We start from the raw sequence: 25,908 nt of genomic DNA, 5'->3' as shown, positions 1-25,908 counted from the left end.
GCTAAAACCAAGAAAGTACCTGGCAAATATAGACAAGCTGGTCACCCTATGTGCAGCAACAAACTGGGCAGGAAAATTATGACTGAAACACGTAGAGAAATTATTATATACATAATTTATACAAATCTAATAAAAGTAAAGAATTCATTCCCACATTATACTTCTATGTCAAACAGAAACATGTTTCATAATGTTATTGATTCTGATACATGTATCAAAATACATTTCAAGGTCAATATTCAAATTAAATAAATCAGGTAATTTTTAATACTTAAATACAGAATTGTAATGTCTATACTGTATGTCTATGTAACAGATATTTTTAAAAAGCCGAATAATGTATTTTGTTTTCTCTAAAGAGTACTGACATTATTTCTTATCTCTACTACATAAATACTACTAATTCTATTTTCCAGAATCTCTCATTAAAATTTTAAGTTATTAACAGATAATCTCATTTTTCCCAAAGATTAACATCAGTGAGAATCAAAATGGACAATCAAAAGCTTATAAATATTTGCTTTTTATTTTTAATATTTAAGTCTTATCAGTAACACAAACATTTCCTTTTAAAAAACATTATATATACATACAAATACACACATACACATATACAAACACACGCACACATACACATACATACACATGCACACAATGGTTGACTTTAAATTCTGGTAACTCTTAAGTTCAAAGCAATCCAATTATGTAAGTGAAGTGTATTCAATATTGTATTTTAGATTCATTATGTATATTAGATAGTCTTTCATAAAAATAAATATCACTAGGCATCTGTTAGCAAATAAAACAAATGTAATGGAAAATAATATGAATTCATAAAAACAATATTATACAAATGCTCATATGGCATCCAAACAAGGAGGAAGATCAACTAGAATGTTTTCTTTAGTATATATTCCATGTTTTAATGTAATGAGAAAGTAATAGATAAGTATATTAAAAGATTTACCAGAACTATATGTATATGTATTCCTGTATGTTATAGCATCATGACAACCCCTCTCTTATGTCTTTTACATAAAAATTATAATTATTTTGATAAAAATAAGCATTCCAAGATTCTTAGGTATACTCTGAACTATCAAATAAAGGACCATATTATGTTCAAAACTGTTTTGGGATTCACTGGACATATTTTGCCATACTGAAACTCTTTTGGAAGATATATAAACGTTATAAAGGAGTATCCTAAAAGAGAATACTTAAGTTAGCTAGAATATAGATGAACCATTCTGAATGAAAAATACTTTATTCTATCTCTTCATGTCCTGGTAGGACACCTGAAGGCAGCGTCCACTACTCACCGCTAAGAGACTGTTGCCATGCTAAAGCGGAACAAAGTAAGGCTAAGCTTTTCCCACTTCCTGTAGGGCTCTCCAACAGACAATGTTGCTTACTGTTTAATCCTCTGACAATCTGTGGATACGAAAACAATTTAAAAAACCAATACACAGGTCACTTCATTAGGGTCTCTTTCCATCAGAAGTACAAATACAACAACAATGAACATAATGTTGCACTCCACGGGAAATAGCAATAGACCAAGGGAGAACTAGTATTTAGTTAAATCCAGACTTTATTCCTTTATATCACTCCCTAAAACTATGTTGAACTTAAAAACGTATCATGCACAAAAGAGATTTAAAAAAAAAAAAGCAACCTGTGCCTTAATTATGCAAGCACCATCATCTCTAAAACTAGAGTAGTCCTGGCTGGTGTAGCTCAGTGGATTGAGCGCGAGCTGTGAAGCAAAGGGTCACTGGCTCCATTCCCAGTCAGGGCACATGCCTGGGTTGTAGGCCAGGTCCCCAGCAGGGGGCATGTGAGAGGCAACCACACATTGATGTTTCTCTCCCTCTTTTTCTCTCTCCCTTCCTCTCTCTAAAATAAATAAATAAAATCTTAAATAAATAAATAAAACTAGAGTACACTAAAATCATTGCTGAAAACTTAATGGGGGATGTTGCTAGTGGGAGTATAAATTGTTACAAGCACTTTGTACAGAAATTAACAATTTCTAGCAAAGTTGAAGATACCCAACTCCAGTAAGTCCAGTACTATGTATATGCCCCAAAACTTTTCCTCACAGACACAAAGAAACTTGTATAAGAACATTTCATAGCAGGCCCTGGCCTGGTAGTTCAGTTGATTACAACATCATTTAAACACACCAAGGTTGCAGGTTTGATCACTGGTCAGGGCACAACAATCCACAGGGCTACATCTTAAAACAATGTTAAGTGCAAAAAAAAAAAGTTTTACACTTTACACAGGATCAGTATAATGTCATATCATTGTCCAAAGTTCAAAAACATATAAAGTAACACTCTACGTTGATTGTGGATACATACATATATAATAAATGTATTAAAACACTGCTAGGAAACAAAAAGAACAAATTCAGGATGCTAGCAATCCTGTTATTTGTAAACAAGGTATAAAGTAAATATGGCAAAACATTAAGATATAACAAAGCTGGAAAGTTGGTTTACTCAAGTTTGTTTCTTAATTTCCTATATAATTGAAGTCTCAAAAAATTATGATGAGAAATAGAGTATTCTATGTGAAGGACAGTAAACACTTTGCAGAAAGCAGTAGTTCTGTAGAGCAGAAGTTCCAAATGAGCTCAGGACACTGTTCAGAATGTTCTCCTTTGCCTCCTAACTAACCATGGACACAGTTTAGCAGTGATCAGTATTATTTTTCCAAAGGTTAGATGTCCTTCAGTGAACCCAGCAAACATTTTCAATCCATTTACTATCTGAGAAACCAAATGTAGTCACAGACTCGATATATGTTATGAATTTAGGCATATGTATCTGAATAAACATGTGAAATAACCGCTGAAAACTACTTACAGCATTCATCATAGCAAGCTGCGACGGGTAAGCTTTACAGGGAAAGTTAATCTTCACCCCACCAATTGTATATTCAGACCATGCTGAAGACATCATGCTTTCTTGTTCGTTTCAGATTCCTAACTGCAACACAAACAAAAATCAATACTGCAACAGTGCCATCCAAGGAAAACTAGATACCCAACACTAGGACTGAAATCTGGAAATAAAAACTGGAATAAATATATAAAGCAAATGGAAGTAAAAGAACGTCTCAGTCTCCCCAATCACAGGGGTTGAAAGCTCCTCTGGGAATCTGACAGATCTCTCTGGGTGTGTCTCCCTCCTCTGCCAAAGCTGCGCGGACCTGGAGTGAGGAACCAGAGGTTCTAGATCCGGTTGTGACAATGCAGATGCCACCTTGCCGAGGTCTCTTCACTTCTCTAGACTAAGATCCTTCATTTAAAAACTGTTGTAAGGCGGGAAAAACTCCCTGGCATACAGAAGTAGGGACTCAGTAATTCTTCCTTAAGGGTCAGTATGCTACAGTGGAAAGAAGGGCGCTTTGGAGTAAGGCCAACCCAAGTCCGACTTCCACTCTGCGAATCACTTAACCTCTCCGAGGTTGTTTCTTCGCCTGTGAAATGGAGATAATACTATCTGCCTGGTGGGTTTTTATGCCAATCGGCCAAGCACTGCGTTCACAGTAAGGCAATGTACAAAACGCATCTGACACAGAGGAAGTGACCCACTTGAATCCCTGCACCTTCTAAACACCTTTAACCTCGGGTCCGCAGACGTTGCTCAGGGACCGTGTGACCTCTTCACAGTGTGTGCAAGTGTTTCTGTGCACAGCTGCATTTTTCTGGAAGAGAAAGTCCACAGATTTCTCATTCCCAGAAACACAGCCTAAGTAAATAATTGAAAATAGAGGGGGAAATGATACAAAGTTTTATCAACTGAGGGATCATTTGCAATAATGAAAAAAAAAAGGTAAATTCCATCTGGGAATGAAGATAGAGTTAAAACAGCAATGCCATAAATTATGAAGCCAGTAATAACCTTAACCATGGTTCAAGTGTTCCAAACAAGTTAATAAGCACTATTCTAACCTATTGTCTAGTTCTAATATTTTGTGACTTTATCTCTGAAGCTCTTAAAAGATCTGGTGGAATCTCGCTTCCGTTATCCGGAACAGAGAGCGCTGGCCTAGTGACTCTGATATTACCTAGAAATCAACCCATCCCCCGCCCCAATTGAGACAGCAAGCCTCTCAAAATGGGGTAGCTTCCCCCAAATATTGAATCAAGAAAGAAAAACAAAAACCAAAAAAATAAAAATAATAATAAGAAGAAGAAGAAATCGATCGCCCCCTGCCGCCAAGAGTTAGCGCGGGGCCCCGGGCTAACCACAGGCCTTCGCTCCAGGCAAGTGAAGACATGCTCCCTCCGCCCCAGGTTTTCTTCCTCAAGCTTCTCCCCTCCCTCAGCCACTGGAGATCCCTGAGGCTCTGGTGGTCCCCACAACACCGATGAGCCTGCCAGGCGGCTGGCGAAAGCAGAAAGGGTCCTTCGTGTCCTCCCCACGGGAGATAGACTTGCCTGGTCTGAGGCAAACCGAGGCGACGCTGACCCGGCTCCGATTCACGCAATCAAAGGAAACCGGTATCGGCGAGCACAAATGGCGGAGCCCTGGCACCGAGGAAAGGTCCCAAGCCTCTCTCTTCGTCGCTGGGCTGCTACTCCCCTGGCCAGGTCGCGGGCTCGCGGCCGCTTTATTTTTTTTCTCTCCTCCAGTTTTCATCAGTATCCTCAACAACTCTTCCCGACAAATTCCCGCCTCCCACCCCTCGACTCCCACCACCCAATCGTCGGTCGAGCTGAGACAACCAATCACAAGCCAAGGCAGTAGCTCAAGCAACCAATCCTAGCGCAACGTTAGGACAGGAGACTTCTGCACCCAATGGAAGCCTCGCAATAAGAATAGACCTAAGGTAATTGGCAGCACCGGAAGACGAACCCGGGAAATGTGAACGACTCCGCGCAAAACCCAGGGATTTCAAGGAGAAGAGGCTTCTCCGTTTGACTTTTTGAAACTGGTGATTTAACCCGTGTGTCAGTTCCTTTGGAAACTCAAAATTTTATTCTTAACAGTCTGTAGGTAAACGGAGAGGAAACACCTTTAAGCCTTGCCGGGTTCTTCGCTAAGCGTTCTTCAACGCCATTGGATTCGAATTTCCGAACTTTTAGAATACCCAGGGTATGGAAAAGAATGAGGGGAGAATTGCTGGAGTACTGAATCAACAAACAAGGTGAAAAGGATTGTTGACAACGGGCTACAGTATCTCAATAATCAAGGCTCTCCGAGATACCAAATTCAAACAGAGAAACGCTTTCGAGGTCTCTCTCCAGCACCAGATCACTTCTATCTCCATTAAGGCTTATTCCTCCTAAAAATAAGTTTCTTCTTTGCAAAGTACACTTCAGTTTCCTCAAAGGTAGGCGGTTAATCATGATCTCGCCAAATATATATTTTTTAATTCTGTAAGTCAAAACTTGACTCATAATAGTAGCGTACCAAAAAAGGAAAACCTGACTTTCTCAAATTCGAGAAAGTACTTTAGGGATAGAGGTTTTCTTCAGGAGAGAGAGAGCAGGAAAGTCAATTTGTCTCACCTTTAAGTTTACTACATTTTTCCCAAATGACAAAACTTAGTCATAAAAATAAATTCTACTGTTTAATTTAGTAATTTCAGGCTCAAATTTCTCCTAAAGAAGTAATCCTCATGAAAAATTGGTAACAGCGCCTATTGTATTACTGGGGAAAAAAAATCATATCCTTCCCAGCCTAGTAACAGGGAGATGGTTATGGTGTATCAATTCAATCATTATGAAGCCAATAGAATAATTATAAAAGCTAAACAGCCTACAAATTCCATCTAAAGTTAAATTAAAAAAAGACTCCACACTGGCTATTATGAATTCTGTTATGTGAAAATATAAGCAAAGATGAAGGGAAGGTATAAAGCTGTAATTTACTGTTAAGACAATAGAATAAGGGATAATGTATAATAATAAATCCCTGAAAATACCTTGAAATTGTTATTCTTTTACAGATTTTTAAAATGTCAAATCTTTTAAGTAACTGCTCCAAGGTAACTACACTGATTTTTCTCTCCCCAATTCCTAAGGTTCTCACCTGCCTCTAACCTTGTGCTGCCATTTAATGATGTGTGGGCTTAAGAGAAACGGATCCACCTAGGCTCTGGACCCAGAACAGCCCTGGGTTCCAGTTCCTTGAAATGAAACAAAAAACTACAAGTTCATTTGATAGAGAATATGAATGTTTATAAACCAATATTCAAAATAGCTGCACACATCTGTTTTCACTTGAATAAAAAAATCACATTGTGACAACTTTTATAACCTTAACTTAAAATACATGAATATTAACATTTACTAATATATTTACATATTTTATTTACATCATCAACAAATCTGAAGGAAAACAACATGTTATTACTTTAACACAGCAGGTGTTGACCAGTCTTTGAAAATTGACCCAGGAATGTGCGCTGCATTTAATTAGAAAACATATTTCACCTTTTCTGAATTCCTAGAGGTCACCTACTCACACAAAATGTTCCAAAGCCTCAATTTAAAAACAAAACAGAAGCAGGTGTATTTAATCTTAAAAGACTACAAAACTGCCTTGTTTAAAAATATGAAAATTCTTATGGTATTTTTTAAATGCTTTTATTTTTCACAAAAATTACTTAATTGAACATTAAGCATCTACCATCTATATGACACTGTGCACTTCATGATTTGAAACAGCTACAAATCAGTTCTCATATAATACCCTTATGAGGTAGGGCCAGTAGTAATCCCGTTTTACAAAGGAAGAAAGTGAGATGTAACTATTAGCTAGTAAAAAGGCTGAAGTTTAATTTCTTAAAACCCGTGCTTGATTAGCCTGCCTAATTTCTTTTACCAGTGAAGAGGTCTGTTTCAAGTGGGGGCAGAAGGCGGGGTTGGGGGCATTGTCTGTCATTCAGGTATATCTCAGAAAGCAAAAAGAAGTACCTTTTACAGTGGATACTTAAATAAGGAAAAAAATTAGTATTATGGACTACCTGAATGCATCTACCTAATAATCAATGGACGTTACTAACAGAAGACTGCAAAATCCTTCAGCAACATGGTATTTTCCTGTTTGTTTTTTTCCTGAGGACCAAACACTATATATTTTCTTACTCAAAGATCTTCTAAAATTATAATGTGAATTGTAATCTTGATGACATACCAAGAGCTCTTTAATCCAGTGGGTTTTCTTACTCTAAAATTTAAATAGGTACCAATGTATTTCTGACCATTAGATAAGTTAGTAAAGCATTATAAAAATAAATTTTAAAAAAACTAAATGAGACCCTCCTATCAGGTTCTTCTCTGCACAAAGATGTTTCTGTACACATTTTTAAGCCAGTATCTTAAAATCCCAAAGTATTCAAGTATCTCTTTAAACATATGGCTTTACATATTAGTAAAAATTGAAGCAAATATGTAAAAATCTTAAAATCCTTATCTGTAATTCTATGGAAATCATTTACAAAAAGCTATTTTCCTTTTTTAAAGCCTTCTCAATACTGCTTCTTGAGAACTGGCATTCTATCTGCATTACTATTACTTGCATTGCAAGCTTTAGAAATTTCTATTCGGGTATTTAAATTCCTAATTTTTCCTGAATTCTCCCTTTTTCTCCCTCTCATCATTGCATCATTGTCACACCCTGTTACTAGTTCACACAGGTTAAAAAAAACAAACAAATAAAAAAACACTAGGGCTACCCACAAACTCATTTTTTAGGAAATTAAATTAAAGCCATGGCAGTTTTTCTTCACTTCAAAAGCTAAATATAAGGACAAATTCACTTTCCAGTAATGAGTTTCTTAAATGTGCACCCAATGGGGAAAAAAAGCTCAGCTGGTACAATATAAACATACCAGTGAAGGAGATCCAAAGAACTGCCAATCGTATACAAGCAAGCATAATTCTCAGGAGAGTTCTAAATTGTATTCATGTTGAACTGAATCATTTTAGTGATTCAAAGATGTTACTGTTCCCGTTCAGTTTACAGTTGTTATGAGATACAAATTTATATTGGGCATATGCAGCAAACAGCTTCATTTTTTGTTTGTTTTTTTTAAATTCCACTAACACTCATGTTTATTATTTCAATTATTGTGCTTTCAATACAATGACAGAGCTGTACATCAGGGTCCATGCTTCCGATGTCCCTGGATCCGTTTTTATAAGATGGATCTTTGCAGACTCCAGACCATCTACTTGGTTTCTCCTTTATTTGTTGAAGACCTAAAAAAGAAGTAAAGAGAAAAATTAATCAAGACAAGAAATCTAAAAAGAATTTTGGTTTCTTTGTGTGTTTGAAATATTAAAACAAGTCCAAAAATAAGTTAGTACTTACGTGTAATGATCGGATCAATGTCTCTTGTCTGGGTGGCAACATCAGAGGCGCAGACTTGCCCTATTTGGATCAGCAAAGACATAATATCCTCATACAGTGGGGGAAACGCTCGACAAAAAGAAACCAAACTTGGCAGAGTTGGCATGAAAAAAGCATATCGCTTAGCCTGTGTTAAAACTGTTGGAAAGAATAAAAGAGAATTTTTGTCTTTATAGGTGTAAATTCAATACATGGCCTATAGTTTACAATACACCAGGAACCAGGCTCCATGCTGAGAATACTCAGTTTTCTAGGGTACGGCCAGACCCAGCCTTTAGGGAGCGCACAATCCAGTAGTCCGCCATCGCCCAGCATGTAAATCCTTATGCCCACGCACTGAGGTAAGTGCATCACACACACGATTTTATTTGCTTCTCACTACCTTCTCAATGAGGAAAATACTATAATGACACCTATATTCAAGAGGAAACTCTTAAATAAAACATAGAGAACTTAACAAACTTGTTCAAGGCCACATAGACAGTGGTAGGGATGGGATTGAACTTGAGCAGTTTAAGCTCTTAACCACTACAAATAAATTGTAACATGAGATGAATTCAATGAAAGGGAAAATAAACGGTATTATGGGAGCCCTGAGAAAGTATGAAATTAACTAAACCATTACTTTAAAAAATGCAGTTATAGTTCATACATTTTAAAGTAGTTTATTTTCATACCATTTCACTCTACAAACCAGAAGGTGCTTAAAATGTTAAGGTATGTTTTAAAACTTCAGGAAACAATATATTTATCTTATTTGTACATATTATATTTTTTAAAATTCTAAGCATTTGTAATGATGTAATTACATTCAGAAAGTAGATTTAATTTCCATTTATAAAGTATAGGAAGCTTATTTATTATAAATCTGTACACAGTCATTCACAAAATGAAAACTACAATTTGCCTACCTATTCATCTCTACACTATAAATCACATTTGTAATAGAAAAGTTTTCAGAAATGGCATAAATTAAACTATCAGTCACACAGAAATCAGTGTCACTAACTCCTGTATGTCAGAAGTTTCGTCATTGACACTGGCTGGCCACACACCTGTCAGCAGAGTCCCCATGACATTGACAGCTAAGCGAGCCACGCTGAGCGACTTGGGTAATGCGTACTGGATACACAGATGAGAAAGCAACTGGATGGCAAATATCTGCAACAAAAAATCCAAATCATATGTGTTTCTGAAAAATGTCTTTAAAAATTATAAAATGTTTTACATAACTAGAAAGACTGGAAAGATATCGAAATTCCCCTACAGCTCTAAATGCTCGTTACCTGTTTTTCAAGTTCTGGCTGTGCAATAAGCTCAGGTATGAAATCCAGACAGATGTGCATGGACGGAATACCCGCGACTGTCAGAGGCAAAAGTTCACATGGATAACCCTGTCCCAGCAAGAAAGAAGGGGAAAGTTGTAAGTAAAATAAGTGTAAATCAAATACAGATAAAAATATAAAGGAAGGTTTCACTTCCTTTATGTAAGAGTTGCGCGGAAGGCCACAGTGCCCCACATCCCTCCTGGCATTTCACCTTTCTGATGCACTAGAATAGAGATAAATTACCTGAACATTTCAACAGGCTAATATAAAATCTAAAAATGTTCATTTTTCTCCATATTGCAAAAGAGCATGATTAGTTGTGTCATCTCCAGTTTCCAAGCAACCCCTATTTAGTATTCAACCCCTAAGACCCCCAAAAAGTTCAACCATAAAGCATCATTCTTTGAAAACAGACCTGAAAGTGAACAAGCTTAGCAATGTTGGGATCCGCAATGTACATTTGGTGCAACAGACAACAGATAAGGCACTGAACTTCTCGAAGGTTACAAAGCAAATTGTCTTCTCCTTCTTCCGTTCCCTTACTTGGAGTGCTGGTAGTAATTACACTTTGAACATTCCTTAGCAAGCTGTCTGGATTGGCACCCTTTGCTTTCTCCTCTTCAGTAGGTAAACAAATCTCCAAGAGAATCTGGACAGCTGCACTATCCTACAAGCAAATAAAACCGTGAATTTAGGACGCTTCTGAGAAGCCCCGGCCTAGTAGTTAAGTTGGTTAGAACATCATCCCAATATACCAAGGCTGCAGGTTCAGTCCCTGGTCAGGGCACATACAAGAATCAACCAATGAATGCAAAAATGAGTGGTGGGGAAAAAAATCGATGTTTCTCTCTCTCAAATCAATAAATTTAAAAAAAGTTTCTGAGACGTTTGTTTGAAGATAAATCTGATTTTGTTTTCACATGAACAGAACTGATAAAAATAACAGTTACTTCTAGGGAAAAAAGTGAGCAATCCATAGGGCAGTGGGCCTCACCTTTTTTAGGGTTATAAGCCCTTTTAAGAATCTGTAGAAAACTATACACCCTCTCCCTATAAAAATTAACATAAACAAAACAAATTGCATAATTTCAGACTGGTCACATGTCCCTAAGGCAGATGCATGGACTCCAGTTGAAGAATATTGGTAGAAGATTTTTCTGATTCTATGACATCCAAAACAGTCCTTAGGCAAAAAAATGACTTCTACCAAAATCTCCTTTCCTACTTCTCCCAGGACCCTATCCTGCAATGCCCTCTTTCCCAACTGACTACCAAGTAATTAATTCCTCTAAAGATGGTGATTGATGATTAATGCCTGAAAGTCACTTCCCAATGCTTTTTCCTTTTAATTTGAAAATGGGCTCTTCAAGCCCTGGTTTTGCAAGGAAAGATTCTACCTTACCACCCATTCCACCTGCACGACTCAGTGCTGCCCCATCTGCAAGCTGGAGTGTCATTTCATAGAACAGTAGTTTCTTAGGGGGTCCTTTACTTGACACTCCTACATGTAAAGAAGACCTATAATCACTCTCACCCAGGAGGAAGGAGTTAAAATAAAGAATATATGACATTCATCTCCGAAAGACAGGCATTGCCTGAAGAAAACCATTCCTTCATCTGATTAAGAACATGATTATAAAGTAAGGTTATGCCTACATTATAATCACTTATAAAGTGAGGTCAGTTTTATTTTATAATCATCATTTTGGGTGGAGGGGTTTTTTGTTTGGGGTTGTTATTGTTTTGTTTTGTTTATGTCTGTAGACTCTGGAGCCAGACTGCCCAGGCTTGAATCCTGGCTCTCCCACCTACTAGATGTGTTGTAACCTTGAGCAAGTTGTTTAACCTCTCTGGGCTCATTCGCCTTTAAAAATGGAGATAATATGCCACATTTTGTAGGTTGGTTGTAAAGATTAAGTGAGTTAATATAAATAAAGAACTTAGAATAGCACCCTACATATAGTAAGCACTATATAAGTGGTGGCTATTATGATTCTCAATGCCTTATTTGAAACTCTGAGAGTCAGATTTATTTTAGAACTCAGAAATTTTTTTTGAGATTTTTTAAATTGTTTTTCTATTACAGTGGTCCCAATTTTCCTCTGTTGCTCTCCCCTGCCCCACCCACCTCTCACTCCCACAGTCAATCCCCACCCTGCTGTCCATGTCCATGTGTCATTTAAGAATTATTCTTACTGAAATATTATATAATACCTCCAGCAGAGACTAGGGGAGCACATTATGATCAAACATATTAATATTTCTGCAGCAAAACATAACAATATTCACATTAAGTGGGATAAAGGCCATAAATAGGTTCACGTCAATTCAGGTCAAGTTTTGTCACAAATGAGGTCACATCAGGTCAGGTTTTTCTGCCAACTGAAGTATCAAAAAATGTTTCAGGGGGCCAAGTCCTTCTGATCAAGGCCCCCCACCCAAAAAAATTCTTCAGATAATTCAAATTCATAGCCTTTTGTGTATCCCTAATACAGAAAAGGAGTTATGGACCTATTATTGCTGCTCTAATTCCTTTTAAAGCCAATGAAAAGATTTCAGGAAATATATTTTAGACTAAGAAAATATTTCTACTTTGCAGACTTCAAATTTCTTAACATTTAATCATCTTACATCTCCTTTATTATTCAAAATGGCTACTTAAGGCTTCAGTAAAATTCTACATTGTTGTAAAACTTTTCCAAATATAAGAACTGAATTGCTAATGCCATTGTATTTAACACTGCTTGACATTTTATTATACAGAGGGGTGGGCAAAAGTAGGTTTGCAGTTGTTCACATGGAAAATAATACAATAATTAATAAATAATACAAGAATAACCTGGCTGACGTAGCTCAGTGGATTGAGCGTGGGCTGCGAACCAAAGTGTCGCAGGTTCAATTCCCAGTCAGGGTACATGCCTGGGTTGCAGGCCATGACCCCCAGCAACCGCACATTGATGTTTCTCTCTCTCTTTCTCTCTCTCCCTCCCTTCCCTCTCTAAAAATAAATAAATAAAATCTTAAAAAATAAATAAATAAATAATACAAGAATAAACTTTTGTGCAACTCACAACTGTAAACCTACTTTTGCCTACCCCTGTACCCATACTTCTTGTTCTATTTGTCTCTGTCACTTCATTTATTTCCACCATTTGACTTTAAGGAGTCAAAGTCTTATATTTTGTTAAAATGTAAATCTTATTTCAATGGCTATTAAATGAACATCATGAAGATTATTCCTGATTTTAGTAATACAGTCCGTGTGAAATTCAGAAGTGAAGGTAATTCCACGGCAGCATGCTCTGTGACAAAAGGAGCACGCCAGGTGTCACCGTTTGCACACAGACAGCATAATATGCCTTCCACTTAACTGATTATATTAACAGTGAAGCCCTTGCCCTTTCTGACTAAATTTTACTTTATTACCTGAGCAGCCAATAATGCGTTTTTCAATTCTTCTCTAGTAACTTCTGGGCCATCCGTCTGTCCGATTAAACCTAAGGTATTGTTCTGGGAAGGTCTATCCTGCTCTGCGGTTTCCTTCAGGTGCGCACTAAGGTAGGCCTTGGAAGCAAGAAGATAGCCATTCAGCATGTGGAGAGTAATATCCATCAGTGGGGGGCATCTAGATACAGAAGGAAGGAAAATACATGAGAAAGAACCCGAATTTATAAATGAGCCAGAGCACGATCAATCAGTTTAACTTGAACAGTACCTGAAAAACCTGAAAAGAGCAGTAAAGTAACTCTTTCCCTATAAAGTAACACTTTTCCCGTTGAAATATTCTTTCACAAAATAAAAAAACCTGAAATGCCACTTCTCAGTCTACCACAGAGAGAACTGCATGTGTGCATAAGCAGGCGTTACAGCTTTGTTCGTAAGTGTGAAACATGTAAGAACTTAAGTGCCCATCAGTGTGTCAATGGTTTTTATGAAATGTCCAAACTTTCTGTAATAAACATGTATGTATTTATAGTATAAAAAAATATGTCAATGGTTAAAGAAATCATGGCAGCATTTTCCAAAATTGAAGATAGGAATCACCTGGAGTACTTATTAAAAAAAAATTCCAAACTCCATTCCAGATATTCTGTATTAGTTTTTGGAGGAAAGGCCTTAGTAATCTATAGTAGATAGAATACTATGCAACAGTTAAAACAAGTGAAGTTGAACTATGCACACTGATGTGCAAACCATGTGGAGAACATTAAGTTTTTTAATGTTTTTTAAAAGTTAATTGACTGATTGATTTATTGGTTTACAGGCGGAGAAAGAGAGGGAGAGAAACATCAATCAGTTGCCTCCCATATGCACCCCAAAACATGCCCTAACCAGAAACTGAACCAAGAAACATTCAGAACTGAACCAGCAACCTTTCACTTTGCAGGACAACACCCAACCAAACGAGCCACACCAATCAAGGCAAAAACAGTAAGTTTTTAAAAAACAGTAATAGCCTTGGCTGGTTTAGCTCAGTGAATTGAGTGCTGGCCTGTGAACCACAGGGTCACCAGTTCGATTCCCAGTCAGGGCACATGCCTGGGTTGGGAGCCAGGTCCCCAGTAGGGGGCATACCAGAGGCAACCACACATTGATGTCCCTCTCCCTCTTCCTCCCACCCTTCCCCTGTCTAAAAATAAAATAAAATCTTTTTAAAAAGTAAAAATAAACAATAATAATTCCCAAAATATACTACTACTACTATATTTTAAAACCACCCAAAACAAAAAGTAAATATTTCTATTTATAAATGTGTAAATACATAGAAAATAAAGCTACATACACACCATTTATGACAACAAAGTTTCCTCTGGAGATGGAACTGGGATTGGTCAAAAGAGGACAAAGAGAAATTTTGCTTTAGCAATGGCAGCATGGTAGATACGAGTAAGAACAAGACTGTTCACTGTAGATCTTTTTCTTGTTGTTAAACTTGTTTATTCACTTATTAATGTGTATTATAAAAAATTTCATACACACGTAAAAAAGGGGCCATTATAATGAACCTCCAAGAACTCATCACCCAGCTGCGACCGTCACCCACAAACAGCCAGTCTGACTGCATCTACACCTCAGTCCACTCCCTCCACCACCACAGGGCTTGTGCAAAGCAAATCCAAAACATCACATATTTTATATGTGGGTATGTTTTCATATTGTTTGATTTTTTTAAAACACATGTGAATGATCACTGTATAAAAAATTAAATTTTAAAAAATAAACAAAATTAAAAGACAAAACAATAGAATAAAGGAAAAGACAGCACATATATACACACAAAGGGCTAATATTTATTAGAAGGAGTTCTTTAAATAAAAAAAAGATAAGCAATCCAATAGAAAAGTAGGCTACAATATAAAGAAGAAATACCAGTAGCCAATAAGTATATTAAAATATTTAATCTAAAATATAAATTGAAACAGGAATCCATTTTTCACCTGTCAAATTGGGAAATCTGTAAGATAGTGTGCAAAAGTGCACAACATCAAACTCAGTATGGGAGCGTAAACTGGTTCACCATTTCTGGATGACAGAATAAACATAGGAATCAAAAGTCTTAAAAAATGAGCATGTTACTTTTGCCTCAATAATTCCATTTTTAAGAATCTATTCAAAGGGAACAGTACATGGAACAGTCACCACAGCACAAATAAAACATAGGAATACACAAAACAGAAGATTGGGCTAAACATACTATATCTATGTGAATACCATGTAGCCAATTTATATAACAATATCTATTAACATAAGAAAAGGTTCACAAGTTGTTTTAAAAAATCCAGGGTACATGCCCTGGCTGGTGTGGTTCAGTGGATTTAATGCCAGCCTGCGAACCAAAAGGTCACAGGTTCAATTCCCAGTCAGGGCACAGGCCTGGGTGGCCAGGTCCCCAGTAGGGGCCACGTGAGACGCAACCACACATTGATGTTTCTCTCCCTCTCTTCCTCCCTTCTCCTCTGTCTAAAATAAATAAACAAATAATATTTTTTTAAAAAATCCAGGCTACAAAACCATTACATACATATGACAGCATAATTTGACAACTTCTGAACAACTGGAGGCAATTCAGGTGAAAAGTTACCTACTTAAGTGGATTTTTAACACTGCTAAATTGTTTTAGCAGTGTTATTTACTATTATTTTTCTTTTATTAGATACTTAATGTCATTTATACTATTTAGTCTTCTGATTCCTATTTCCTATGAAACCTTGATCTCACCCATTCATATCTGGCTGATTTTGCACATTTTGTCACTTCAAGAATATCACCCCGAGGTTGGAGGGCAATGAGTCTATTCAAAGTATATCCTAGTCTTCTTGACTCCAGTTTCTTTCCCCTCTAAACCGCCTGGTGCAAAGCTTCCCTTCTTAAGTTACCACCTAGAAGACCTTTCAGCCTACTAGTCAAGGCTGTCCATACTGTGACCCCAATCTAGCTTTCCACTTCTTAAGTCCATTCCCAAAAACTTACCCCTCCACAGAAGTCATTTTCATTCTTTCTTCTACACTTTTGCTTATACTATTCTTTTGCCCACAATCCCTTCCTTGACCCCCTACTCACCATCATTATAGCATCTGGTCATCTAAACCCTATTTTTATTCTTTATAATACCATTCAGGTCCCACTTCCTTACCTCTTTCCTGAACTTTTAATAACATCCATTTACTATACCATTCCTCTACTTATGACCACATTTTTTAACTTTTCATTTATTGATCTTACTTCCCCACACAGGTGGTAATCACTTTAAAGGCAGGCCCCTCAACTTATATATATTTGATATTATTTAGTAGAGCAACTAGAAATTCAAATATTAACAATGTGAATTAATTCTGCCCCTGAGGTGAAGCTACTTCAAAGCAATTAAGTTCAGCAATTATCAATAAATTATAGACAAATGTGGGCTCAATGAAGCTAACATCACAGTTGAGGATGCCAAAAAGATCACAGTTTTAATGCACTTAATGGTTCACAATAAACCAGTCTTTTAAAAGCCTTTCCAACAATGCCAGCGGACATGGTATTATTCTGCACTGGTCTTGCTCTGAGAGAAAGAACAGCCATTATTGAGGGATGCCAACACCAAGAAGGACATTTCTTTAAGGCTAGGTTTTATTTGAAGCTGAATAGATAGTTCACGAACACAGACAACTTAAAAAAAAACCTCAAAGGTTGCACTGCCAGTTTTCTGCAGGAACATCAGATATAAGTTTAAACTGAATTTCAGTTTCTTTGACTCTCCAGAGCATAACTCTCTAATAAAAATGAAATTCAAATGACACATACCTGTGTACCCTCTGATCACATCTTAGGACGATGAGAGGATCTATCATCAGGTCGTTCTGAGTATACTTTTGTTGTCGAACAAACTTTATTGAAGGTTGAAGTGCATTAACTGTCATCACCCACAGCCTGGTAAGAAAATAATCACATGTTCAAAAACAGCTATATTATAATTGAAACCTGTAGCCATTCAGTCCTTTCTATCTTAAAAAGATTATTTTCAGGAAGAAGAATAGAAAACTGGTGTGAATGAACTTCAAAAACTTAAAAACTATAGAAATCTAACCTATTGTTATGTATCTAAAATAAATGAAGATAAAACATTAAACACAAAGTAGTTTCAAAGATCTTCAACACTGTAATGGAATAATCATGGCATATAAAATAAAAATTTGAATTCAATTCTCAGTAATACATACTTGCTATGACTCTATGTAACTCACCAAGCCTCTCTGAACAGTTTCGTTTGTGAAACAGGAATGTAAGAGTCATAATAACGTGCACACTGAACATTGCTTTAAGTGAAAATTCTGAGACAACTGTTGGGAGAAATGGAGAAGGGGGAAGTGTGTATTGGTGGAAGAGGGATTCACAGGGGAGGAAGGAGGTAAGAGTATTAAATCTTCATCTTGTATAGTAGGAAGTCCAAAGGTACTTTCTAAATCAGAAAGTTAGGAAATCATAGTAATTATAGGCATATTATTATGATATATATGGGGAAATATAAATGCCAGAATAAAAAGATAAAAGGTGGCCCTGGCTGATGTGGCTCAGTGGACTGAGCACCAGACTGTGAACTGAAGGGTCACGGGTTCAATTCCCCGTGCGGGCACACGCCTGGTGCAGGCCAGGCCTCCAGATGCATCTCTCACACATCGATGCTTTCTCCCTCCCTTCTCATCTCTCTAGAAATAAATAAACAAAATCTTAAAAAAAAAAAAAGATAAAAGCTGCAAGTATTTGTCTCTAGGGAATAATATTCTAAAATGGGAAGGTATAGGCAGGCCTTAGATACTATTTAACTTCTCAAGTTATGTGCATTTATTAATTTAATATGTTAATTTACTTATAATTAATATTAAAAAGTTAGGTGCTTATGATTTAATTTTTTTAACTTGAAAAGTATAAATATTCCCAGACCTACTGAATCAAATTCTCAGGTTAAGTCAGCCTGGTGTTTTTAGAGCGAGCCAAGAGTCTTTGGTACAATCTGTGGGCCAGTAGAGAGAGCATCACATGACTAAAGACAAAATAATTAATCCAGTGCTCTCTAAACTTTACTGCTCACTGATGTCACCTAGGGAATCATTAAAAAAATACCAGTGCTTATCTCTACCCACAAACCTGCTGATTCACTGGCATGGCTTGAAACTCCAGGGTCAGGAGCTTTGGAAGATCTCTGGGTAATGTTAATATTCAGCGAATGTGGAGCCACTGAAAGGACGATCGCAGCGCTGATCTCGGTGACAAGCAGCCACAGTGGCTTCCTGAGGGCTCACTTTTAAAGAAGCTCTCACATTGGACATACTTTAAGGTTTCTCTCTGTTTCTTAAGATAAAGTTTATGCTCTTCATTAAAGTTACAACAACTCTTTAATGGTCTGCAGGAAGGATTTATACTGTCAAATAGAATTTTTTAACATTTAAGTTTAGGTTATTGCATATAATCACTGCTATATATTTATCTATTTACACGAAAAATTACCTTCTAGGCATCACAGTATTCAGAACCATCCACAGTTTATTGACCGTTTGAAGAATTCGCCGCGGAACCCCTGAGTTCAACAGCTGGTTCATGTTGGATGTTAATACTTCTGCATACGGTATAAGTTCACTGGCAGAAAGCAGAGTCAAGTGTTCCAGAATCTGCATCACTTGTGTGTGACTTACTGGGACAGCTGAAAAGGCTAAAAGGAAAACTTAGCCGTCATAATCTAAATTCCATACAGCTTACCCAATAAGAAGTATTATTGCTCTATCACAGCAATTTCCAAACTTTTTTCATCTCATGGCATACATACACTAATTACTCAAATTCTACAGCACACCAAAAAATATGGTTTTTTGTTGATCTGACAAAAAAAAAATAGGTATAACTCTGATTCATTCCCAGCTACTGTTTTGTTGACTGTTGTCGTTTTTTTTCAGTTTGACAGTCTAAGGACAGAGAGGTCAGTGCCCCCGACCAAAGAGTCAGGTACAGCACGTTTCAAACACTGTTGCAGCACGCCGGGTGCAAACTGCTAGTCTGTCAGACTGCTGGCCAAGCAAATCAAGAAAACAACGTTGCTTTTAAAAAAGTAAAACTTTCAATCCTAGCCATAGTTTTGGCTATACTTAAAATAAAGGCATCAAGAAAAATTCATGTTACATGTAGTCATTTCATAAAGAACAAAAAATAATCTCATGTTTAAATGCATGTTAGTGACTCAAAGATAAATGTCATTTCCTTGGTGATTCAGACTGATTTTAAAAATTGACTGAAACAAAACATGAAAATATACCCTAGTACTGCTTTTGGTAAAGCATTCATTTGAAGGATTCAAATTTCTCCATAATTTCTTCCGGGTGCTCCCTGTATAAGCTGGAAGCACCCGGCAGACTGCTGTTAGTAAATAATATCGAGAATTGCGCTGCTAAAAAACAGTCTCTGGCCACATCTGGCTGTTGAGCACTTGAAATATAGTTGGTCCAAAATACGATGTGCACTAAATATAAAATACATACTAGACTGCAAAGACTTAGTATAGGAAAAACAGTAAAATATCTCCTTAATAGTTTTTTACATTGATTACATGATGAAATGGTAACATATTAGATATATTGCGTTAATAAAATAATTACTAAAATTAATTTTGCCTGCTTTAAACCTTTTAATATGGCTATACAAAGTTTAAAATTATAAGTGGCTCGTATCATATTTGTATTTGATAGTGCTGAGCTAGAACGCCATACATTCAAAACAAGTTCACCTGCTCTATTCCATAGCACTCATTTCTGACCATGTTAGGACCTTCCTAAAACCACATGACCTGTCTCATGACATAACTTAGGACTTACAAGGAAACAGGCAAAAGCACGTCACAACAAAATGGTTAAAACTCAAATGCAAAGAGAATTACTTAAAATACATTCACCAAAACACTGTTGTATCCCCAGGAAAATTCTGCATGATTTTACGATTTTAAGGAGCTTAACATTTCTTTATACTAGTAAAGGGGTAAAAAGGTTATCAATTTACTGTACCTTCTTGGAGTTGTTCAGGAGAGTGGTTTTTGGCATTGCTAGTCAGAAGCATGCGCCTTAACAGAGCATCGGTCCCTGTGATTTCTTCTTCACAGATCCAATCGTCCACGATGCATAAATGTGGATAATTAGTTGCAAGGAGACGTAGTAAAGCCGAATGCAACCCTTGAAAATTTACAGAAAGTCAACTGAATTCTTCATTCTTAAACACTAAAATCTTCCCTCTCCTCTCTCCCTTCTCCCATTAATTTCCAGCCAGTCAAAGGAGTCTGCACACTACAGTCTGAGAACTCCTGTTTAGTAGTTCAGGTGGGGAAATCTGCTTAAGATAACCAAGTGATCTGATACACGGGACATTGAAAACTACTTCTTTTATCAAAATTTCTCAAGTTTTCTTCCTCCCTATCCCAACATAAAAGTCTCCCACCGGGAAAAGCTGTTCAATATAGCAGTAGGTCAAGAGTTGAGAGGAGAGGAAAGCAAAGAATATCCATTTGGGGGAGATTACATGTGGTTTGAAAAGACCTCACTCAGAAATTCTTATAGGCTTCTATTGGAGAATATATTTTTTCCTCTAACCCAGTTGAGAATCATTGCTATAGATAGGTAAAATTAAAGTTGCCCACTTCTGAATACTTAAAAGTTCTCAGGCACTTTATGTACATTTTCTCATTTCACCCTAACATGCTACAAGGTAAGCAATATTGTCTCCTTTCTACTGTAAGGGAACAGGCTGTAAACATTTATTAAGGTTCCCAAAGTCACACAGCAAAGTACAAGGTCTGTCTGGAAAAAGCCCAGCTGTTGCTAAAATAATGAAAACAGTTTACACCACATCATGTAATCTGACAGCCAAAGGGAGTGGACTGGAATACACATGCATGAACAATGATGATTTCACTGCACTAATAGTCAGTGGGAGTGGTAGACACTGTTGAGTGAGCATGTGTACTGTGTGGCTGTTGCATTCAAAATGACTGAGTGAACAGAGCAATAAATCTGCATCAAATTTCACATTAAGCTTGAACACCCTTCCACAGAAATTATTTGGATGATTCAGAAGGTTTTTGGGGACAATGCAATGGGTGCAGTGCAAATAAAAGTGTGGCACAAATGCTTCAAAGATGGTCAAGAATCTGTTGCAAGTGACCCATGTTCTGGAAGGCCTGTAAAAAGCAGAACACCCGAGAATGTTGAACGTGCCCGGGCTGTAATCAACAAAGATCGGCAACTGATAGTGCAAGAACTAGAACCTGACCTGGAATTCCAAAAACTACTGCGTCTGAGATTTTGACACAGGATCTTGGCCTGAAACCTGTCCTGGCAAAATCATTCCAGGATTCTACTACCAGAGCAGAAGGAACATCGTGCTGCAGTTACTAATGACTTGATTCAAACCACTAACAGTGAACCAGATTTCCTCAAGGTCATGACTGGAGATGAACTGTGGGTCTACAGCTATGATCTGGAAACAAAGGCCTGTGGTCCCAATGGAAGTTGCCTGGTTCTCCAGGCCCAAAGGAGGCATGGCAAAATCACAGCAAGATCAAGACCATGTTAACTGTGTTTTTTGATTGGGAAGGTGTTGACCATCACAAGTATGCCCCTCTAGGCCAAACAATTAATAAGGAGCACTACCTCAGTGTTCTTCATCAGCTGAGAGAAGCAATACAATGAAAACGGCCACAGCTATCAACAACTGGTGATTGGCAGCTTCATCACGACAACACACCTGCTCATACATCACATCTTGTGCAGTTTTTTGGCAAAAGATCAAATCATTCAGGTGACTCAGTCCCCTACAGCCCAAATTTGGCACCCTACAACTTCTGGCTTTTCCTAAAACTAAAATCACCTTTGAAAGGGAAGAGATTTCAGACTGTTGATGAGATTCAAGAAAATATGATGGGGCAGCCGATAGTGAGTGGGAGAACTGTGTGAGGTCCCAAGGTGCCTACTGTGAAAAGGATTGAGGCATCATTATCCTATGTACAGTGTTTCTTATATCTTGTATCCTCTTCAATAAATGTCTCTATTTTTCATAGTGCGTGTCTGGATACTTTCTGGACAGACCTCTATGTTGGCCAACTGAAGCAGTACTGATAGTATCCACAAGAGGGTGCATTTGCCTTCTTTCAAGAAGAGTTAAGGACAAACTGAGCATTTCCAGAGGGATACAGGTAGGGGACTGGGCAGAAAAGGGGAAGGGGATTAAGAAGTACAAATTTCCAGTTATAATTCACAAAGCTGGAATGTACAGCACAGGGAACAGAGTCAATAAATTAACTATGTACAGTGATGGATGGCTGCTAGACTTATTGTGGTGATCACTTTCTAAGGTATATAAATGTTGAATCACTGTTATACACCTAAACTAATAGTTAAAAATAAAATTTTTTAAAAGGAAAAAGTAAAATAAAGTCTATTTTTTAAAAAAAGGTTAAAGAAGCCCAAAAGAAGTGGGAAATCTTCCTTTTATTAAATCAAAGTCATGTTACTAATCTTTTGCTTATAGCATAGTATGTTTATTCATGACTATTATTGAGTAATATCAATAATGAGAAAATAAATGATACTATAAATCATTCCTATTTAGATAGACAAAATACCACTATGTTTGGCACATAAATATCTAATAAATATTGTTGTTACTATATTGTTAGTATCATCATCCTCATCATTAGAGTTGAAAGAGTAGTAATGATAGTATTAGTAGTAATAAAAACACTTTAGACCCAGTCATCCCCTTATTATGCAACTTTAATCGACTCCTAATACCACTGCTCAGTCCTAACAGGGACAGCATCTGTTTCCTTTCTCACAAAAAGTGCTTAAAATTACTGTTTCTGTTTGAAAGGCACTAACAATCAAAAGTGGTATTATTTTAAAATTTAAACATCTAAATGCACAAGTATGTGTAAAGTTAAGACTATCCGAAAACAGTTACAGAAATGACTGCTTACAATAGTGCAAATTAATCTACATTTCATAATCTCTTCAAGAAAATGTGTTAGTTGCCAACTGCTGCCAAATATAACATTTCTTTGAAAATAAATTAAGCAAAGATATAAACGCAGACATCTGCCTAAAAGTGAACAAAGAATGTTCAAGTTCTGCCTTGAAACCAACAATAACAAAGAAAAAAAGAGGAAATTACAGCTTCGAAGAAACAAGCACACAAAAACCCCCAAACTCAAACATTATAAACAGAAATAAGGAAAATTACAAATTTCAAAAAATATTACCATATTCTATTTGACAGTTTTACAGTAAAAATATCATAGTAATTCCATGCTTTGGAATATGTGAAGCAGGTAAAACAATAAAATAGATCTACATGTGCTGATACGAAAAGATTTCCAAGACTACAAAAGAAAAAGCAAATCTCAGAAGAGATAGGGTATGATACCATTTATAATTTAAAAAATAATTTTTACTCATGCATCTATGAGCTTCAACCATATGAAATTGCATTTTTGAATAGTTGAATACCTGCAATTTCATATGGATCAACTTGGAGGAAAAAGGTCTGAAATTAGACACCAAAACAACACAGCTATGATGAGGGGGGCTGAGGTCAGGAGGTACGACAGTGAGAGATGTAAACAGGGATTTCACTCTGGAATATCTTGAATTTTTAACACTGAGCAACCTATTAAATTTATAACATTATAAGAGAGGAAATTTGTTAACATTGAATGTTAGCAGTAAAAGCACGTAAAACAAATACCTCCCAACTCCTGCTGCAGCCCTTGAGCTTGTCGAATGAGGAATTTGATAGGAATCTGGTCCATTAAAGAAGACGAATATGATTTTGGCTTTCTTTGCATGGCAGCTGTGAAGGATAAAAAGCAAAAGAAAAATAAAGTGTCAGAAACAAGAGAAATCTTAGCCTTCAATCCAAATGGGATTGAGTATCAATATCAAATTAGTTTTAATTCACTCAATCTGAGAATAGAGCTCATAAAAGATGAAGAATTGCTACCAAATCAGTGGATACTTAGTAAGAACAAGAACATACCTAAGAGCAACATCTGGAAAATGCCCAGAAATTGAAACTAGTGGGAGAAAAATCATAATGGGTAAGAGAAATCATCTGCAGAAATTCCTTGCACTAAAAAGGAAAACCTGGTAAGTGAAGTCTCCCAAATCTAATTAGGAAAACCAAATAGAGTCATGACCACATGACTTACAGCTTCATGGCCCAGTAGCCTTAATTTACCCTTATATCATTGTGGTGACTGACACTTTTTAAAAAATCTTTACTCTATTTTTTCCATTATCATCTAGTCCCCTTATACCCCCCATTCCCCAGCAGTCACCACACTGTTGTCCATGTCCTGAGACCTCTGTCCTTTTTGTTCAATCCTCCACCCCCTCACCTCCCCCGCTTTTTAAAGAAAGTTGAACAACTGAATTTGACTTCCTTTTCTCACAACTTCTACCTTCAGCCAGCTAACGATTCCATCCTGGTTTTTTTTTTTTAAACATGTCCATCTTAATTTCTGTTCTTTTTCTGCTGGACTAATTTAGGGTCTACAGGCCATCTCTTTAAACATCTATTATGGCCCAAGTTCCCTGACTCCAATTTCTCTTCTCTTTAACTCATCCTTCACACATAGATTTGGCCATATCACGTGTCTCTGGTTGTGTCCTCAAAGACCTTGAGTGGATCCCCAGATCCCACGGAGAAAGGTCTTGCTCAACGCTTTCTTGCTCTGCCCAGCTCACCATATTCTACATGCCTGGCACCCTCATCTCCGTCCAAGGTACTTTGCTTACACATCACAGAGCTACATGATCAGCTCAACCAGGATGGTCATAGAAAAAGCATATCCAATATATGTATTATTTTTCAAATACAAACCACAAAATGTAAAGCTCAACAAATTTTTCTTTTGGTTGAAGACAGTTGGTACTGCAAGTGGAAGGAAAAAGGTTGAGAATCATTGCCTATACAGACTATATACCTCTTGATTAGATGTAACCCCACTTGTAAATTAATAAATTAATATCCTAGTTTTCCACAGCAATCTTTTATGAACTGAGTAAGAATATGTTTCAGATGGTTATTAAAACAACAGAGGTTCCAGGGACACTGAAATCCTGGTTTCGACACTTACTAAGTAGAGAAGTTATTTAACTTCCCTGAGTCTTGGTGCTCTCACCTCTACAGTAAAGGTAACAACAGTTCCCATCTCAAAATTTTAAGAGTTCACAAGAGTTAGAGTATAAAGTGTCAAGTAGTGTCTGCCATGTAGCAAGCACTCAAATTTAACTAGTGTTATTAAGATCTTGAGTCCCCAAGATCAGCTTAGGGTAAAGTACCAGTATTTAAATTTCTAAGCCCTGGCTGGGCAGCTCAGTTAGTGAGAGTGTTGCCCCAATTCGTCAAGGTTGTGGGTCCAATTCCCAGTCAGGGCACATACAAGAATCAACCAATGAAGGCATAAATAAGTGGAACAACAGATCACCATTCCTCTCTCTTTCTCAAATGAGTAAAATCTTAAAAAATATATTTCATTTTCTAGACCTAAGAAACTGAAGACAAAATTCTGATCATATTTTAATGATCCCATCAAAGCACTAGCAGCCCATGAAGCTCTCCCTGAAGCAATTATTCTCTTTAACATCTCTGTAAAAATGCAAAAAATATTTTTTGAGAAAAAGAGA

General features: G+C 36.9%; 2 protein-coding genes across 4 annotated transcripts in view; both read right to left on the bottom strand.

Annotated features, from left to right (window-relative positions):
• BRIP1 (BRCA1 interacting helicase 1) overlaps positions 1–4,675 on the bottom strand; it is a 116,880-nt gene extending 112,205 nt beyond the window's left edge. For both annotated transcript variants that reach the window (XM_045836825.1, XM_045836826.1), the window contains exons 1-3: positions 4,457–4,675; positions 2,877–2,999; positions 1,323–1,434 (exon numbers count right to left, since the gene is read on the bottom strand). In XM_045836825.1, coding sequence (XP_045692781.1) covers positions 1,323–1,434; positions 2,877–2,972 — 208 coding nt within the window. In that variant the 5' untranslated portion in view covers positions 2,973–2,999; positions 4,457–4,675. The remainder of the gene's footprint in view (positions 1–1,322; positions 1,435–2,876; positions 3,000–4,456) is intronic.
• Positions 4,676–6,193: 1,518 nt separating this feature from the next.
• Positions 6,194–25,908, bottom strand: part of INTS2 (integrator complex subunit 2) — a 46,076-nt gene continuing 26,361 nt past the window's right edge. For both annotated transcript variants that reach the window (XM_045837396.1, XM_045837395.1), the window contains exons 16-25: positions 23,966–24,070; positions 20,236–20,400; positions 18,695–18,896; positions 16,994–17,119; positions 13,133–13,331; positions 10,122–10,373; positions 9,665–9,772; positions 9,434–9,539; positions 8,340–8,516; positions 6,194–8,227 (exon numbers count right to left, since the gene is read on the bottom strand). In XM_045837396.1, the coding sequence (XP_045693352.1) occupies positions 8,058–8,227; positions 8,340–8,516; positions 9,434–9,539; positions 9,665–9,772; positions 10,122–10,373; positions 13,133–13,331; positions 16,994–17,119; positions 18,695–18,896; positions 20,236–20,400; positions 23,966–24,070 (1,610 nt within the window). In that variant the 3' untranslated portion in view covers positions 6,194–8,057. The remainder of the gene's footprint in view (positions 8,228–8,339; positions 8,517–9,433; positions 9,540–9,664; positions 9,773–10,121; positions 10,374–13,132; positions 13,332–16,993; positions 17,120–18,694; positions 18,897–20,235; positions 20,401–23,965; positions 24,071–25,908) is intronic.

Source organism: Phyllostomus hastatus, unplaced genomic scaffold (genome assembly GCF_019186645.2).
Source record: "Phyllostomus hastatus isolate PE091 unplaced genomic scaffold, TTU_PhHast_1.1 phas_contig_210, whole genome shotgun sequence".
In the NCBI taxonomy this organism is placed as follows: Eukaryota; Metazoa; Chordata; class Mammalia; order Chiroptera; family Phyllostomidae; genus Phyllostomus; species Phyllostomus hastatus.
The sequence above is the reverse complement of the archived record's forward strand: the minus strand, read 5'-3'. Positions and strand labels throughout refer to the sequence as shown.